The sequence below is a fragment of the Poecilia formosa genome, unplaced genomic scaffold (genome assembly GCF_000485575.1).
Source record: "Poecilia formosa unplaced genomic scaffold, Poecilia_formosa-5.1.2 Scaffold32, whole genome shotgun sequence".
Taxonomy (NCBI): domain Eukaryota; kingdom Metazoa; phylum Chordata; class Actinopteri; order Cyprinodontiformes; family Poeciliidae; genus Poecilia; species Poecilia formosa.
Window position 1 is genome coordinate 557,408 of NW_006799971.1, and position 20,380 is coordinate 577,787.

At 37.5% G+C, this 20,380-nt stretch overlaps 1 protein-coding gene across 1 annotated transcript in view; it reads right to left on the minus strand.

Moving 5' to 3' along the window:
* Nucleotides 1-3,719: 3,719 nt before the first annotated feature.
* Nucleotides 3,720-20,380, minus strand: part of mtnr1aa (melatonin receptor 1A a) — a 46,952-nt gene continuing 30,291 nt past the window's right edge. Inside the window, exon 2 of the mRNA XM_007549599.2 lies at nt 3,720-5,893. Coding sequence (XP_007549661.1) covers nt 5,025-5,893 — 869 coding nt within the window. The 3' untranslated portion in view covers nt 3,720-5,024. The remainder of the gene's footprint in view (nt 5,894-20,380) is intronic.

The window sequence follows — 20,380 nt, forward strand, 5'->3', positions numbered from 1 at the left end:
TGCACGTGAAGTCATTTTGATGCAAAGGAATAAATGTTTTTTGTTTGGAGAAATGCTTTGCAAAGACGATCTGAGGAACATTTTCCCTTCTTTTACAAAATTCAGTCTGCTAATAAAAGTATTAACCCCCTCTTAACTACGCTAAGATCCTCACCATGAACATTATAATGATGATTTTGCACCAACACAAAAGTACAGATTTTTCTTTGATATAAAATACAAAAGAAAGGTTTTTGCCATTACTGAGCTGAAGCCTGCACTGCAGGAGAAACACACAACCTCATGTTTACATTCTGCACTGAAATTATTATATAAACCACATCAAACTGTACCAGTGTTAATTATTCCAGGGAAATCTGAGAAGGTATAAATAATTCAGGAATCACACTGGACCTCTGGTTACAACGGTGATAACCACCCGCTCTGAGGCCCCGTTTATTAGCAAAGTTCCTAAATAGAGGAGTAATTCTAAAGGGCATGAACTGTAAAAAAAACAGCTAAGTTAAATTCAATTTAGCTTATTTATTTCAATTAAAAACAAATCAGTTTAGAATTTCAGATAGTTAGAGTTTTACATGTAAGGAAAACCCAGCAGACTGCATTGAGTCACAGACTTGCAGCATTCACTCCTCCTGCACAGTGGACATTGATTTTAGATTCTTTTATTATTGATGTGTTTCCTTTTTTGTAAAGCACTTTGTGATTTTTATGTCTGTGAAAGGTGCTATATAGATAAAGTTTTCTTACTTACTTACAATCACTTGCATTGTGTCATCACAGCAGTCCCTCATACTGAGCATGCATGTGGCAACAGCAGAGAGGAAAAACTCCCCTTCAACAGGAAGAAACCTGCAACAGAACCAGAACGACCAGCTGGAGGTCTGAGAAGACAGAGCAGAGAAAGAGAACAAAAACACAAGGTTTCTATGTTAAAGAAAAATAAAAACGTTAATAGCAGTAGTAGCTCCTTTAGTGGCTTCATTGAGGTGAAAAACAGATCACCAGGTGATTCAACCTACAGAGTGAAAGAGCACATTCGCTGAATGTTTGCTGGAAAGAGCTTTGACTAGGACAGAGATGAGGTTAAACAGTGGGGCGGTGTGTGATCCCAAACAGGAAGATATTGGAGCTAAACAGAACATCAAACCACATCCGCCTTCTACACAGAGTTAAAGAAGAGAAAACATGAAGTTAAAACCAAATATGACATTAAATAATGTGATGTAATCAATAAGAGAATGTAGCAAAGTGGAGAAAATAATTCTTAAGTCCTCCAGCAGTTTTAAATGTGCTAGACAAACACATTTAAATTTGACAATGCCTAGTTTCTCAGCATCACTCCTGGACAGGACCTTTCAAATTTTGGCAATATTCCAGAGGGAAATCATAGAAAACTGTTCAAGATGGTATTTAAATGATGTGTCCTGCTCAAACATGACTTGCAAGAAGCTTCAACGCTACCATGTATGAATCTTTTGCTATTAAGAATAATGTCTATCACTTCTCCTACAGACCATACGTTCCAAAAGTTCAAACCAACAATTTTTTTTTATTTGCACTCACTCCTGACTCTTGATTCTTCTGAAAATAATTGCATGCTTTTATATTTTGAAAATTTGTTTTCATAGATACTTTATTTTGATCAGTTTTGACCAAAAACAAACCAGCCATTCAACGATCTTGTTGAAATTAATGTGGTTCCAAAAGGACATGCTGATGGATGAAACCCAAACTTGTTGGCCTGACCCAAATGTTTAGAAACATCGCCTGGTACTACAAGATTTTTAAGCAACAACCTTTTTTTCATTTGGTTGAGATAAATTCTGTAAAACACATTGATTCATATTTTCAGAGAATATTTTGCAATCAGAAGGGATTATTCTGAGCTGCAGAATTGCATGTTTTGTGAATCAGGGATTCATCTGTTTCATTTTCTTTAATCTTTTTCTTAAAAGTATTAAATGAATCATGAATGAACTCTACATCAGTGGATATAAAACATCTGTCTTTTCTCTTTCATTTGTTGTACTCCCTGGGCTATAAAAAGTCTTTGGCCCCAGATTACTGTATGACAACGTTTGGGGGCAGATTAAATCCCTGGGATTTTTACATTTGCTCATCACCAACCTCCTCTGTTTCCCTATCAAACACAGCTCTTGGGATTAAATGGTTGGGGGTGGGAGTGGGGGGAGTCCACAGGGAGCTCTTTCAGCTCCTGCTTAGAGGATGATGGTCAGAGGCGTTACGTAAACCGAGTGGATTTCCAATGCATTGTTGAGCTGTTCTCTGCACTGTGTTGCCTGGCGCCTTTCTGTGTGTTACAACAACCAATGCTGCCTACGCAAAAAAAAAAAAAAGAAAAAAAAGTCACACATCAGAGCCCTGATGTACAGTAAACCTATAGAGCTGGAGCCTCCTGTGCACTGGAGAGTCCTTCACTATCTGAAGGATACTAGTGCCCACCAACACTTTACATACACTGACCATGAACGGGTGTTTCTACTGCATGACTTTATGGCAGCACATAAAATAACAGACAGTGAGGAGGTTCAAACCATCAAATCATTTACTTTGATGGGTCATTTAACCATTTTAGATGAAATCACACTGCCTGGAAAGGTTGTTCAAATATAAAGTAAGTTTAAGTCAAGTATTCTTGTGTTGATTGTTTATAGAAAAGCAAAACTGAGGACGAACTTTGTAATTTGACAAAAGGTACAGGTGGCAAAAGGCTGAAGTGATTGATGGGATTAGGTGAGATGAATAAATAATGGAAGTAAATAACTAATTTAGAAACTGATTAGTCATTAACTGGAGTATACACTCAAATAATTAAGCCAAAATTGTACAAAAAAATGAATACACATTTCAATTCAAGATTAGAAAACCTTTGTCTGTGATGTTTTATGCAGAACTCCTCAAGCGGCGCAGTGTTAGCTTCACCTGGTTCAAAACGTAAGACATTGTATAAAGCACCTTTTACTGTCCAGTTATTAATCAGCTAAGTCATGCACTCTGTTTGTATTGATAATAGAAGTATTAAAAGCAAAGACGGATCTTGTGCTACAAATGATCAAGAGTCTAAAGGAATGCTGTTATTGCTTTTTAGTATGTTGAAAATGTTTGCTTAGTACAGGTTCAAGAGATTGAATGAAAATTCTGCTGAATGAGCAATTGTTTTTATCCAACCCTAACCCTATTGCTAGAATAACTGATTACTAAAATAATCATTAATTGCAGCCCTACAGGGTAACATGATAACCTGTGTAAAAGGTCATTCTGGTACGAAGGTGGGTAACTCCTGTCCTCCAGTCCTCTGCAGCCAGATGACCGTTCTCCAAAACGCAGCATAAACCAGTTCACTAATTAACTGATAATAAACAGAAGTGTTCATCAGCAACTTTGTTAGGCTGTAAAAAATGTCAATGGGAATGGAAAGTGCCATTTGAAGGGATGTGTCCACTTATTGCTATTGCAACTTTATCAGACAAATGACAAGGACACAAAATCTGCTGAAGCAGACATGTCAGGTCGTCAGTAGACGGTGGCAAAAATACAAAAAATGTTTTTAGTGAACAACTCTGTCCGGTTAAGGTAAAGCTCTTCTTGTGAACTGTTCCCTGAAACATTGTGGCAGTTTAAGTTGATCACAACCCCCCCAAAAACAGAATGCCTTTTTGGAAGAGTAAAGCGAGCACAGAGTACAGCAAATCCATCAATCAAAGATCAATATTAGATTTTATTTTGCATATGAACAAGTTTTTATATCCATGCATACAGTATAATGACTTCACAGGATGGAGAGAAAGTTCCCTCTTACTAATTGTAATATTCCACCTAAAGAATAAGGACAATATTGTACGGCATAATAAGATAGCAGCAACTCATACAGCCGGTACTCAAGTAGTGTTACAGTGTCACAAATATTGTTGTTAAACTTGCTAACTCCATTATTATATGTTCAACAAAAAGTAAAACGATGTTGGCCTTAATTATTACTTTTTGATGATCCCTTGTTATATATATATATAATTTATGAGACAAATCCTTTATATCACTGGCAGAGATTTATGTTTATTTTCACACTAAATTTGCTTCTGATGGACAATAGGGCAAACATTTCTCAATTCTCAGTTTTGAATATTTTCTGTAATCAGAACAGTCAGAGTCGTGTCTCCACTGTTATTTTGACTATTTAATGTTAGCGATTAGCTCTGAATCCCTGAGGACTACCTGAACTGTAGCTCCCTCCACCCAGTCTCAGTCCTGGGTCACTTCAACAAATCAATGATTCCACCTGGAGGAAACATGGTAGTAAAATTTACTTTACAATCCACATTGGATATGAATATTTTGGGATTTTATCCTCATTTGTCGGCATCCAAGTTAAAATTTATATCATCTTAGTATTTCAGTTCCATAGTCTCAGACTTGAAAGAGTAGAAATCCCCAACCTTTGAATGTGAGTACATTCAGTGTGGAAAAGAAGAAGAAAAAAACAACTTTGGGGAGGGGTTGATTCCTGTTTGCCAATAAAACATTTTTTCCATCAACTTTTACCATCAGAAATCAAAAATAAAAATAAAAATTCATATGTATACTCATTCTAGTGTTATATAATTTTTTTAGATATGCCTGTTCTTGCTGCTTAAATAAAGATGACTTCCTTTATCCAAATCTGCCAGTGGTATGTATAATTTTGAGATTCACAAAAAAATTGAATTCAACATTAATATCATTAATGCGAATATGAAAACAAAGTAGACATTATTCATTTACTTTACTACATGTACTGCAGAGTCAAAGTGCTTGATACAAAGACAAAGAATATAGAAACATCTGTTGTTACTGTGATTGTTCAGAGGTCAGATAGCACCGTACAGTGTGAACGTCTTGAAAGCCCAGAGGACAGAAGCTGTTTTATGTTTATATTTGGTATTTTTTTTTTTTTTTTTGTCAGTCAGTCTTAAAAAATAGAGAAACTCTCAATTCCAGCATTAAAAATCCAGTCTGTGAGTTCTGGTTCAGACAGAATCCACCTTGACCTGGTTATTGTTGGTCATGAGTGGCGATGGTTTACTTTTGAGTCTCTCCGCTGCGTCGTTGGAGCTGTCCTGGAAGAAGATGCGAGCTGTACACACCGACACCACGATGCGTTTGTACTCCCGCCGGAAGTTCTGGTTCAGCACGCCGTATACGATGGCGTTAAGGCAGCTGTTGAAGTAAGCCATGAAGTAGCTGGCCACAAATAACCACTCGGGGATGAGGGGAGCGACGACCTCCGGTTTGATTGCTACAGCCAGGCCGATGAAGTTGAGCGGTGCCCAGCAAACGGCAAAGAGCACAAACACCACAAACATTGTGACGAAGTTCCGGACGTCGTTCGGCGTCAGTTTGGGTCGGTTGTCCGGCTTGACCCGTCGCCGTACCTGTATAACCAATATCCAGATGCGCAGGTAGCAGTAGGTGACAATCATGATGGGCAGAATGAAGTGGAAAAACACCACAGCGATCGTGTACGCCGAGCTGGCTGACTGCTTGAAGGTGCAGGAGTAAACCCGCCGATCGTAGTGGAGCGAACCCACAAACAGGTTGGGCACGATGGCCACCACAGTCAGCGCCCATATCAGGACCACGTAGCACACAGAGTTTTTGTCACTGTAAAGTTTGTCATATTTGAGGCTGTGACAGATGTAGCAGTATCTGTTGAGGGCGATGCCGGTGATGTTGAAGATGGAGCCAATGACGCTGACACCCATGAGGAAGCCGCTGATCTGGCAGTGGACGTTACCCAGGTTCCAGCCATTGTGGAAAATGGAGGTGAGGACCAGAGGGTACGGGTAGATGGCCACCACGAGGTCCGCCACAGCCAGGCTGACCACAAAGATGTTTCCTACAAGTGAAACGAAAGGTGTTAAGTCACACAAACACACAAAAACAAGCTTTAAGTTCTACAAAATGTTTGCCTTTCTGCTTTCTTCGTAAACTGAACAAGGTAAAGATATTTCAATCTTCTCATTTTACTTTTTGTATTTCCTTTCTACTTCTGCCAAAGTATGAACTTGTTGAGGGACTCAGAGAAGTAGCACAGCTTATTTTCTAAAGGTGCACTGATAAATCACTCAGACAATAAATTGGCCATCATTTCCTTAACTTTGGGTCATCGGTCCATGTTTAAACGTGAAGCTGATCTTCACATTTATGATCAGCTTAAATGTGAAGATTTAAGCAGACATTATTTATTTATGTCTACTTAAATAAATAATGTCTGCTTTATTTATTTACATTACTTAAACAAATAACCGACTCGCATGTTTATTTGCAAATCAATCAAATATTTTAAAACCGATTAAGAGACATTAACATTCAGTAGAAATCTTCTTAGCATTTTCTGAAAATCTCTGCATTAGCAACACTTACTGAGCTAATAGGAAAACATCATTTTCACTTTGATTTTGATATTTCATAGCTGCTTTATAATCAGCTTTTTGGTTCACTTGGCACTTTTTAAGTTTTTATTTCAATAAAAAAACAATAGCACAAAAGTAAATATGGATACTGTATTAAATGAAGATTATTATAAACGGGGTCATTCCAGTTCACGCATAGCAATCAGTTCATTCCCTCAAGAGACATTCATCTGGGCTTGTTTCTAAAAATCTGCATGAATCAGAAGGAGCAGGCTTGATGTGGCTGATTTCTGAGCACAAAAAGGACGTCTGTGTCACAGAAATACAAGTGAAAGTTTTCCCATTGTTATTTGCAGAGTTAACATCGGCTATCACCTTTTGATGTTGGTCAATACTGGAAAACGAGGGTTGCCTGTTGCTAAGTAATGCACACCCATACTTGTCAGCAAACGCTGCACGGTGTGTATGCAAGGCCGGGACGATCCACAGACGTTCCTTTTGTTCTCTGTTGTTTTTCCTAAAACGAGGAACCAACCTCATTTGCTTTTTGGCAGAGGACACTTTATAACAAAGATGACAGCGAGCACACACCTCTTTTAAAAACAAACAATAATTAAAAGTTAATATTTGGTCATGGAGAGGCATGTCATGACATGCTGACAGTATCTCTCCATCTAACTAAACAGCATTTTCACATCTTTTTTCCTGTCTGTCAGTGGAAGATGTTAAACATATCATCACGAGGCGTAATGCCAGGCCTGGATTCAATGATTCAAATGTGAAAAAGCCCACAGCCATAGATGATAAGATGCATTTAATGCACGTCAGATGGAAAGCATTTCTACTGCTGCATGAGAAGATGTTTCATTTTGGGCTGATTCATGTATCAGAAACACTCCCCATCTCACAGGCTGCATGTGCCACTATCACCTGAGCTTAAATATGAAACCACAGATCAGTTGCATAGCCTGTTATTTCCAAAAATACATAACATTAATTGTGTTTAGTTTTTTTATAGGTGTCATTCAGTTGACCTCTACTGAGAGTTTGGAGCAGCTGCTGTTGCACCAAGCTCATGTTGCAGCTCAACAGAATATATTTATATTTGTATATATAGACCACACATGTTTATATGCTGTCATGCATCTATTTTAGTGAAGTAAAAATTGGTGAATAGTTTACCAAGGACACCTGCAGAGTTCCGTTTAGCATATTTTCTTTTTCCTGTACAACATGGTGAATAATTGTAGTTTTTTTTTAAAGTTTATCAGTTTCTCTAAACTTTAGAGGGTCTTTGAAAATCCCAGAAAATCCCATTTAAATGTCAGATATTTTAAAAACTTGCATAAAGTGGAATGTTTTGTATTTATTTAAGTTACAGGTAATGTCATTTAAGTAAAACTATGGCTACATGTGCAGGGGATAACTCGATTGTCTCAGAAAACAACCCTTTGCGACTGAAGCCTTAACTTTACTCATCAGCTCACAAGTAGATGAAAACATAAAATATAGGAACTGGAACAACCAACTGTTTTACCAAATAGCTGGGAAATAGATTAGAGATCCACCAAGCTGATATTCATATCTAAATCAGTCCCGATATTGAAAAAAAAATTCTAGATTGGTGACAGTGTGTCCTATCCATAAGGGAAGATCTATTGAATTTAATTTTATGTTTTGTGTTCTGAGTGACATCATGCTTTCTTATTTATTTTACATTATATTTCAAATTCCTAATTGCACCTTCTGAACTATTTGAAAGAAAGTTTGTTGCAGCTTATATTTACATGTTTTATCAACCTGTTGCTTTTTGTCCATTATTTATTATTTATTTTCCATTGGCTGTTTTACTCCTAATTGCACAAACTGAACAAATTAAAGTTGTTTTGTTTTTATATATTGGATCTAGCTTGTGATGCTATTGGTGCATTTAAATGTGTGTTTAAAAAAAGAAAAACGCTTTAAGACAATTCAGTTCTGTTTTTCAATCGGTATCGGACGATACTAAGCCTCAGATATTGATACTGATATCGATATCGGAAGTGAAAAAAGTGGATCGGTGCATCCGTAGATTAGACATGATCTTGCAGATGGTTAAAGGATTTGAAGTTTTACAATCACTGTCTGAATAAAAAGTAATTTCTACATTCAGTGAAAACTGCAGGGACACACAAAAGGCCATGTTTAAGGTGCACCCCACCCCTCCCGTGCCTGTTTGTCCCTGTGGAAGCGCTGATACAGAAGGTTTTACACTGTGTTGACCTTGTCAAGGTGAAACGCCTTTGGGATTGCTGGACTCTCTCACTCTCAGTCTCTCTCTGTCACTGTGGTCAGTTCTGTGATTGACGCATCATTCTGAGTTTTCATTTGGCTTGAGGATAGATATGGCCCCATGCTGTGTCCCTTTTCCATTTCTGCAATCCTGCACTTTTAACCAATTCCAGTTAGGATTTAGGTACAAGTGAAGCTCATCTGAGCCTTTTTGCCACTGTGGCTCGCAATGAATTTTGACACGGCCCAGTAAGCCAAAAAGATATCCAGTCCATTTATGTCAGCTAGATTCCGACCCTCCGATCTATAATAATAACATTTTGAGCCTTGATTTCCTCATGGCACATGTACACAATTCAGAATTGTCTTATAAATTGAAAGATTATAAAACATGAGTAAGTTAATTTACAACCTTTTCAGCTAATTTGTAAACTTTAACAGATTTTTGAAAAAACAAATAAAAGCACCTGGCTCTTAAGGTCACAAAAGGTCAGTCATCTTGCTCTTCTCAGTAAAGTGAACAGGCTGCAATCAGATACAGAATTCAGCAATGGTTAGGTTAGATTAGGTGAGTATTCAGAAAGATCGTTTTCTTCTCATTTTTTATTTGTTCATTTGCTCATTTCTGCCCTCAGTTAAGGTCTGACTCTTTATCATTTTTATTTGAAAACAAATCCTCTGTCTTTGCTCAGATGATCCAATTTATTATCTCAAGATGTTTTTAGCTCATTTTCTTCATCATCTCATTATTGTTCATAGTCTCCCAGTCATGCAGGTCATCTTGTTATTGTGCTGTCATCAAAATCAACTGCTAGAAAAAACAATGGCTATAATTGGTCACTGCTCCCAAAAGATAAAGATCCATAGTTAATAAAAATTATAATGAATAAATATTTGTGGTTAATAAAATTATCTAATCATCCATCCATTAAAAAACTTCACAACGCCTTTCAACCTCTGCAGTAATAAAGAGGAAAAACAAACAAGCACAGATGAGACCTCCGTCCTCTTGTTTCTTTTAAAACGCTTTCCTCTGCAGGAAAGTCGGCATCAGCGTCGGACTCTCGTTTCACTTTGAGAGCCGTCCAAATTTTTCTCCCCAAGCAGTGGAAATTTTCAAACCTCTGACACATTTCAGAGGTTTCAGCCACACTCTGACTATTGTCCTTCAAAATGTGTTGCCTCGGTTTGCTCAGATGACTGACTGAGTTGTTACCCACATGTTCAGCTTACTGTGAAAGCTGCAGAATTTATCCTAATTTTGATAAAATCCCGACTTCCACGAAAACGGAAGTAGTCACAAATAATAAGAAGACATAATTTTCATTTAGATTATTGTTATGCTTCCAACTTAAAAACAGTACAACTCCCATTTTTAAGCAGACCTAATTACTTAAAGCCAGATAAAATAAATAATAGAAAAAAAAACACAAAAACAGTGATAATCTCAACCAATTCAATATTGGGTTTGTAGTTTTGAAGATCAGATTTGTGTGTTAGAAACAGGTGAGAGCTCAGAGCCATGAAGGTCCAAGGTGCCAACATCTATATTTGTTGGGTGTACACAAATAAACGATGTATTGTCCTATTCATTTAATTAGAAGGGAAATCAAATGCTCGTAATTTAAAGGACCTGTAACTGTTGGATGAACTCTGGTAATGGTCTTTATTTTACAAATGAACTTAGAAAAAAACAAAATCAATAATTTTCTAATCTGGATCAGAAAGCATGAATGTTCCAATAGTCTCTGTTTGCTGCAGTGGCCGTGTGTGTCTGGTTGAACGATCTGGTTGTAAAACCAGTTTCCCTGTCAAGCTCCATACAGTTATCTCAACTCATCCCCTCATCTGATCTCACTGTAACCAGTCTGTGTTTGTGGTGGCTCAAAAGATGTGCCTAAAAATGATGAAGAATGTTTTGCACCAAATAATTTCTCCTATTTTTGGTCACCAAAGGAGGTCAGCAGATGGGCAGTTCCACCAATCGTTTAGTGGATGGTTTCACAAAGCATATCTAAAATATATGAATTAAAATGAAGCTTGGCAAGCTGAAATACTGCAATGCTGCTTGGCATTTGAAAAGCAACCAATAGTCTGGTACATGTTGTGTAGCTTAATCTCATATTCAGTTGTTTGAATTCAACAAAAGATATGCCAGCTGTCTTCAACACGTCACACAGGATTCTGACATCTCTACAAGTGCTGCAGGTCATCTCCAGGTGAAGCTGGTTTGAATAAGTTTGCCTTGAATCACTGTGACATTCATCCAAATAATAATAATAACTATCTGTAAAGCGCTTTCAAACAGAGCCCTAAACACTTACAAGGAAATAAAAGTCAGAATACAACAGTGCAGATTAAAAACAAATAAAACACCAAGAAGGCAATGAAACAAGGAAGTAGAATTTCAAACGTATAGGACTGAAATACGCCAGTCCACTGAATCAATACAGTAGTGATCTCATGACTCAAGTTCAAAAGTAAAGACCAAGTGCATACAATGTGAGCGGTGTTGGTGTGCAGGAAACCGTAAGAGAAATGCCTCCAGTCCTGAACAAAAAAACAGAACCGTCCTTACAACATGTAAAAAAAAATGCATCTGAGAGCATGAATGGACCTCATTACGTGATGTCACATTACAATGGCAGCATGTTTAGTGGGAAAATGTGTGTTATTCTGGGGATTTCTGAAATAAATGTCTATATTTTCATGTCAAGGTGAAATCTGTTAATATCTATATTACAAAGCGTGGTGACCAATTAGTACACTAAGCTGTGGGTTATGATATACGCTTATGTTCTACATGACCATAAATATCTGTTGTTGTTATTGTTTACATCCCCAGAACCAGATCCAGATATGGAGAAGCAACATTCAGCTTCTACTCTAATCTGGAAAACTGGAAAAGTTCTGAAACACTGAGTTCCTGCAAAAAACACGTTTGTTTGGAGTTTCCCTTTATTATTTTCCACTAGATGCAGGCTGCTGTGTTTCCTTAGATACAAGGTTTTACTAATTTGAATAATAAACTGAACTTGATGCATTGTTTGATAAATAGGATCAGTTGAATGGATGTACTTGTTTGTATAATTGGATAGAATTTACTTTTTTTTAAGTGTCTTGACAAGACGCATTGTGAAATGCTGCTACATAAATAAAACTAAAGTGAATGAAACTCAAAAAATGGCCAAAGAGCTGGAAAAACTCGAGAGCAAAGCTTCAAAAACAAAGAGTGAAAACAAATGAAACTCTAACTATGTTTCTTCAGAAAGCCAGAGGAGATTAACTGCCATGGGAAAACCTTGCTTCTGTATCTTCTGATATTAGTTAGGAGGCTGGCTGCAGAATTTTGTATCAGCCGTAGATTATACAGCAGAGACTGGCCGACAGAGAAGCAATAATCCATCCCTGAGGTGATTAAGACAGAGATGCTTATCAGTACTTTAAGGGGTTTCTTATCGGTGTTTCATTAAGCCAAGCCACGTCCCGATGGGCTTTCTCTTTCAGTAAAAGTGTCTGGCCGGGGCCTGATGTGACCCCCTCAGGGGACGGCGGAAGGTTGCGAGTTTGACTGAGATGGTAGACCTGTCAAAAGGTAACACATCTGTCCTAAGGCAAGTTAAAACCTCATTTGTAGCAGAAGAATGAAAGCTTGCTCAGCCGCATAATGTCTCTGACTTCTGTGCTTTAAGCAGATTGTTGGAGAGAAAAGTTAGGACAGGGTAGGCTGGGATGGAGCGGCCCATCGTTCACAGTGAGTCTGCTTTTTGATCTTCTGATGTCAGTTCTGTGGAGAAGAGTTCACCAAGTGTTACATCATTAAACCACCACTGGGGAACAACAACTGGTGAAATGATCCCAGTGATAATGCATTGTTGCAACATTAGATGTGCTTATAAAAAATATCAGCAGGTTAAGACATATGATGTGAGCCAATAAGGCAAAGCTGCAATTAGTGAGTTACACTTTTCTGCTACAGTATTTATTAACCAAATGTAAAAAAAAAAAAAAAAAAAATCATTTCCATCTTCTAACAGGAATATAAAGAACACTAGAAGTGAGAAGTAATACAGTACTTATTTTGCATTTTCAGGTTTACTTGAGTATTTAAAATTTAGAGATCACTGCACTGATGCATGGTTATTCCACCAAATATTGATTTCTGAACTTTTCCTGAGATCAAACATTAGTTTTGTTGTTTCTAAATTAATATGAACTTGTTTTCTGGTCTGAAAGTGCTGCATCTTTTTGGTTATTTTGACTATTTCTCATTTTCTGTAGATAAATACTAAATTTGCTTGGAACATGAGAGTAGTTCATAGAATAAAAGAACAACTTTCATTTTACTCAAACATTTACCTATAAAGAGTAAAATCAGACAAAGAAACTGATCATTTTAAGTGGTCTCTTAATTTCTTTTGGAGCTGTATACACACACACACACACACACACACGCACACGCACACACACACACACACACACACACACGCACACGCACACACACACACACACACACACACCTACACACACACATCTATACCTATAATCTATGAATCTATAATTCATCATAGATTTGAAATTGCTGTAACTGTTAATGAAATAAAAGAAAAATCCACACCCTGTTTTGTCTCAGAGGGTGTGGAGACATTTTATAAGTTTCTGAAACAGAGAACATGATCCCAGGAATCAGAACTGTGTGAGATCCCCAGACTGATGGAAGTAATGAGTCGAGCAGTTAACAGGAAAGTATTAAATAAAGATGAGTCCCCTAGGAATGGGAGGAAATACAGTTTGTAATTATTTGTCTGTGCATGTGTGTGTATTAGTGTGTAAGTGTGTGATATGGAAGTTTATGAGCTCTGAACATCGACCATGTCACGGGTTAGAGGAGGTTTGTGATGGCTCCTGGTTTTCTTCCAGAGAAACACACAACATGACAACAGCTTCATAACTAAATTGCTTGAACTTAAAAATAAAATGTAAACATAACTACTGAGAGAGGAAACCAATAAAAAAGCCTGAACAAGATGAAGCCTTAATAAAGAGGCAGTGATTGCATTCCCAAATCACTACTGGGTTTGCTGGTATTGTGTCTATGAATAAAAACAGTGACAGCAGTGGATGGTCAGCACAACTAATCTCCTCGCATGTTGCACTGAATCTATTTCAAGAGAGTGGAATGAACGCAAAAGTTCACAGGGTGCAGTCCATTAATATAGACATAAGACATAATCTGTCAATATCCATCTTCTTTGCTAGATAAAACATTGTTTTTAGCCCTTCCTGGTAGAGAAAAACAGGAGATCCTCCCTTCATTTGGAAACAGGAAGAAAATGTTTTATAAACTGGCCCTTGGTGCCTTCTGTCCTCTGGAGCTAAACGGCAGCAGTAGAGCAACAGAAAGCTGCTCTACACATCCAGCCTTTCTTTAACAGCTATCAAATGAAGCTAGCAGCTTGCTAGCTATTTTGCCTTTGCAAACACATCCATTTTTACATTTAGTCATGTTGGAACCATAAGCTCAAATCTATTTTATTACAATATTATCAAGGTGACTAAAAGCAGCACATAGCAGCCAAGATGAGAAAAAAATGATACATCAATTTCAAAACTTTAACAAAAGATATTTTGAATATAGATCTGAAAAGTGTGGCAAGGATTTGCATCCAACTTCCCTGACATAATACTATGTAGAATGACTTTTCATTATTGTTGCATCTGCAGGTCTTTTGTTGGGTATGTCTATAGATGACTGAATTTATTTTGCTGGGCCATTCTAACACCTCAATCTAAACCGGATTTTAACTAAAACTATCAGTTGTACTTCTAATTGCAGGTCTAGTGTTATGGTTATGTTGGAAGATGAACCTCATTTTCAATCTTAAGTCCAACTTCTAATTAACCACAAGAAGTCTAAGTCTAAATAAATAACAATTATACAACATACAGTCATTAACAAATGGCCATGGCAGTATAATTTCCCTTTTTGTTTCCATGTCAAACTCAAGGTTTTTCCCCGCCCTCCTCTGGTCCTGTGTGATTATCTTATCAGGCTGAGAACGTTTCCCCATTGGGTAGGAGATTCCTTAGAGATACTCAGAACTGACACACAACGTCCAGCTAAGTTCTAAGCAGTGAGACATTTTATTCCATGACAAAGAAAAACGCTTCCACAACTGCAATTCCAAAGTTCGCTGTTTTGCTTTATTCATAGACATAAATAAGTTCCCTTTTTCCTACTCGATGATATTAGAAGGCCCTTTCCGTTTTGGCCCTGGGTTGTGACTTAATAAACACCGCCTCACATCCAGTGACGTTTACCACCAATCTGCCCAACTATCCTAAAACCTAAAACATTTCACAGAGGCATGCCAATCTCCAAAAATCGGGGCCTTTTATTTATTTATTTTTTTTACATAGCGGCTACGGCAATTTTGAGGATCATGTGTTGTGAAAATACCTGTCCGCCACATTTACTTTGCAGCGTTCGGGGAGCAGCGATGACAAAAGACCACGGGTGGTGTCACACTGGATGTCAGCCAGGCCCTCACAGCTGGTGGCGTGACACAGCCTGACAGGTCCAGTCACTTCTTTCTGATAAACCCCCCAGACAACTTGTCCAATGTCATGTTGTCAATCTGATTACACAGTCTTTATATGTCTTGCACTGGTGTCAGCATTTGATATGAAAATGAACCCATTTATCAGAGCTTGTGTGAATTTTATTTCTGCAACTCTAATCTCCTCGTTAAACACCCAGGTGCCGATGTAAGGTTTAAGTTTGCTAGACTGTAATATTTGTCACATTAATTTTACTCAACATAAGGTACTTTAGTGCAGGATACTGTACTTTTTTCCCCTAGTAGTCGTGGACCATGTGGTGCACCTCTCGTAGCTCCTGGTGCTGCTAGGATTTACAGTGCTCCAGCTGCTCCCCAGTGAGCGCCCTGCTACACCATCACACTTTATTTGTAGGACTTTAATGCAAAGTAGCTGATTGTGCCATCTTTCTGCCATCTGTGATTCAGAACAGAAGATGGAAAGTAGGCCAGTAGAAAACCCCATCTGGAACTGTTTTGCTAAGTTCCCCTCAAAACAAGGTGTTAAAAACAAGTTGTGTTTCTGGCGCTGTGCAGCTACAGCGCTGATTATCCCAGACTTGTTCCGTTCTGATTCACAAGGTTCCAGTTTTATTTGAATTATTTAATAGTACTTCCATTAGAGTGCTTCAGATATGCTGTAAATTTGTCTTGCATGTTAAAGGGAAAAACCTTTAACACGCAAAGTCCTCCATAAAACTTGCCCCCAAATATCTCTAGAGCTTAAAGCAATATGCACTTTCCCATGTATTGGGGAAGTATATATAACAATATATTCTGTGGCCTCTGCCACACTTCAATCCACTCCTCACAGGCCCCACCTCCTCCATGAAGTTGTTGACTGGAGGGGCATTTGAAGAACAGGGGGTGGGGGAAAGGGTGCCCTGGGCAGTTGCTCATGGTCCCCTTATCAGAAACCACAACTGCTTTTGTTCCTCCACTCTGGAATGCGCTCCCTCTGGCTATTTGTAGAGTTTCCTCACTAACCATATTCAAGAATCGTCTTAAAACCTATCCAACATGATTCCTAGATCCCAGCTGCCTCTGCACTTCCACCACATTCCATGTGTATTGTTTAAACCAGGAGTTTATTAATTTTTTAAATCTTAAATGTGTATTTTAATAATGATGTTGTTTTTATGCATAGCTGGTGATACAACAATTATGTATTAGAGTCAGAATTTTAGTAAACCACACGAGTCCGTGGATCCAGTGGTTCTTTCTTCATACACTTTTGGTGCCTTACGACCAACTGGGAACCTGTTGTCATTAGTCAACCTACTTGACTATTGTTTGTGACCATGTACAGTCAACTTAAACTTGAACCTGTCAATGAAAACGTCCAGCAGTCCTTGATGTTTCTTTCGTTGAGCTTATGGTCAACACAAAACTTAATATTCCAGTACCAACAAACTGATTGCCCGAGAGCTGTTAGGTGAAAACCTGACATACTGGGGTAATACCTTCCCAATATTTTGAGTACAGTCTGCACAATAAGTAGACACGGCCTGGCTGGATTGGACAGAGGAAACAGAAACTGTGAGGATCTGAGGTTTATGTGAATCATGACAGAAACAGGCAAGTTTCAAGAAAAATGCCAAAATATCTTCATGAATCCTGGATACTACTGACACTGAATACTACATCAGGGCAACCTTAATAACTACTTGTTCACTTCCTACAAAATGCAATACAACTGGACAGAAATATGCACAAAACAATGCAGTTTATCTCAAGCATTGTCAAAAGAGTTCCAAGTATGTCAATCAGATTCTCAGTAGAAACTTGTTCCTCTGTTGGTATTTCCCTTGTTTCTTCATTTTCACTGAATAAAGGATGTCTGAGAATGTTTTACCTACGGGTAGGAAATGGATAGACGTCAGCCTATAACAGTGTGTGGATGTGAAGACTACAACATGGGACATGGTTGCATAGAGTTATGTGTCTTTTTTGATTTCACCCTTCATTTATTTTAGGAGTTTTAAACCAATGCAGGCAGGCTAAAGCACCGGTAGCCTGCCTGCATTGGTTTTGTCATCTTTGTGTGTCAAGGACCAAGTTAGTGTTTATTGGCAGGATTTAATACAGATTTTTAGTATCTAAACACTATAATAACCTGTTAATTTTAATAGTGACTGTATAACAAGATGTATTGAGAATATGTTATTAAGTACAGATTCACAGACTTGTTGGTAAACAGTTCATTACTGTAGCAAATTAATTAATTGCACAATGAAGTAAAATAAATTCAATAATTTTCATTTGCTTGATTTATTGTTTTTCTCTTTAAATCAAAAACTAAATGACAAAAGTCTTCAGTCTGGTTTTTTGGTCTCAACTATCCCTTTTTTTTGAAAGATAATTTTGTTTACAGAGACTTCATGCCTTATTTTATTTGTTGTTTCTGTTGTTTATTTATTTTGTATATTCCAAATTTATTCCAGTTCCAGTGTTTAAATGTTAATTAGAATTTAAAGTTTATTGATCTTTAAGAATGTGTTCTTGCATTTTTATGCCATTATTACTAATGTATTACTTGAAAATGTTCTCAAAACAACAATATTATCATTTATCGCAATAAGTTCTGGAACAACTTATCATCCAGTGAAATGTCATATTGTGACAGGCCTCGGCATGTTTATGTTTCTTCACTGGCAGCCAGCAATCCACACCACAGAGTGTTTCACTGGTCTTATAGATTTTGGTCTTTAAGTATTCTGGTATCTTCTTATTGCTCAGCTCTCTGTTGACTTGTCACAATTTAAAGTACGCCAGATTGTCTTGCAGGCAATTTCCTGCAGACATTCCATGGGAACAGGCAGAATGACATTAATGGTAGTTAGAAACAGATTACAATAAGTAACTTTAAATCAGATGTTAAAGGACAATCCATTAGAAACGTCCCTTTGCACATTATGCCTTAATGGTTGGTACGAAATGACTGAAATATAAAATAATAATGAAAATAATACATAAAATAATGAAGAACTAAAATGACCAGCACCAATTTAATTAAATTCATTTTAGTGCGTTTGTATATAATTTATATAATTCACATCATAAGGCGTTTATTAAAAAATCCTTTCAGTTCAATCATAAATACATTCCAATGAACCTTACTTATCAACCAGTACATTAAGTTTGGTTTATTTGAATTTGTAAAAGTAAGGAAACTTAGCAGGCTGCATCGAGCCACTGACTTCACCTCACTTCATAAAACCTAATAAGTTTTGGACACTATGTGGGTTTTGCAATATCAGACAAAGTTTATCTAGCAGTAACGACGTAATGACTGTGAGAGGAGTTGACCGCTGATCGGCAGTTGCTCAAAGTCGTCACGGCAACAACCTGTCTGAAAGTCTTGGCGCACTCTAAATTATAAATCACAGACATACATTTACAAAAATATAATTTCTTTTCTATTTTTACCTTAAGAACTTTTTAAAATGAAATACAACTGCAATCAGTTGAAATGGTTGCAGAATGACGTGGGCATAAAGAAACCGCAATCATTGAAATAACGTCAAGCAATTTGTCTCTTTCCTTTGTGCGAGCGTCTAACACAATGAGGGAAACATTTACCTTGTAAAAGGTAAGTGTTCTTTAAGTGTTCTCTACCCCCCACCACGCTCCCATAAGAAAACCTTAGATTTCTGTCCCCCATGCTTTCCATCATGTATTCCACAGGTGATACGACGCTTGCTGAGTAGCTCTCTGAAAGGCAGCGAAGGGCCATGTGTGGCGGGGGGCCGATGGGCTGACCCAGATACAGGGAGGCTGACTTGAAGTTCAGCGAGGACAAACAGGTTTTGCTTTAAATGCATCGCAAACACAACAACTGTTTTTCTGCCTCCTAAATAAACTCATTCGCTTAAAAAATTCCAAATCTAAATTGCGATTTAACGTTTAAGGAAAAAAAGAATCCCCCAGAGTAAAATTTAATGTTGCAGCTTCATATCATATCATATCATAACAATTTGTTGTTTACGGTATTAATTTGTAGCCCGCTAAAGTTAAGCTAACAAATGAATATGATCCACAAACAAAATGGACTTATCGCTTCATTTCTCCATAAAGTGATGACAAATAAGACAGCATAAGTCACGTCTATGCAAGAGTAGGTAGATGCAACTCTGTATACAGAGAGCTACTGAACAGAACAAAATCATTTCTGTCTGCTGATGGTCACATGAAGAATACTGAAAACATTTGATTCTTTGCTAAATTTGCCAGCAAGTTAGAAGGTCGATGACATGGAGCCTCCGGGCTTTAAACAACAAAACAACACCTTCTTATGAGTGAAATGATAGACTGAAGTCTGATGTTCTCACAGAGGATTTGGGCTTATGGGACATGACATCTCCTGCCAGGATCGCTCAAAATGTGGCTGCTTCCGAAAGAAAACAATGATAAAACTGTGACGAGTAGGAAAAATAACCTCGCTTATAAATAGTCAAAGATGCATATCAGCATACAAAGACTTTGGTTCACCAACTTTAGACTCAATGCCCTCGAGTGCAGGAAGAAGTGCTCCATAATAATCAAACTTCACAGCTCCTGAAAACAAACCATGTATGCAAAACAGTGGCCAGAGAAAACAACAGACATAACATCGGACAATTAAAATGGAGCGGAGATATTGTTCAAATGGTAGTTTTTCATTTGAAAGTGTTAAAGTAATTATATTTTAGGTAAAAGAATAGGCCACAGAAATTAAAAATGTCTCAGGGAGAAGCTGCTGATTTTCAATGACCCTTTTACCCAAAAGAAAATGACTATATTTAACACTTTTATTGTGTGAGAACGTTCCTAAAATTACCTACTTAAATAGACAATGTCATAATTTAGGTTAGATGTGCATCTTTTATTTCCTGCGATTAAAATTGATTGCCTGTCATTCTATTTAAGTGGGCTGGAATGTATTTTCTTTAAGATGACCTGGAAATGAACTAGTGAATGAGAGACTCTTCAACTTAATGTCCTGAGGTGGAACATTGAAATGCTCATAACTGAATGGGAGGAGATGTAGAAGTTCTGTGGTCACATGGTGGCGGGTCACTTACTACGACTCACTGGACAAAATCGATCATTTGAAACAAA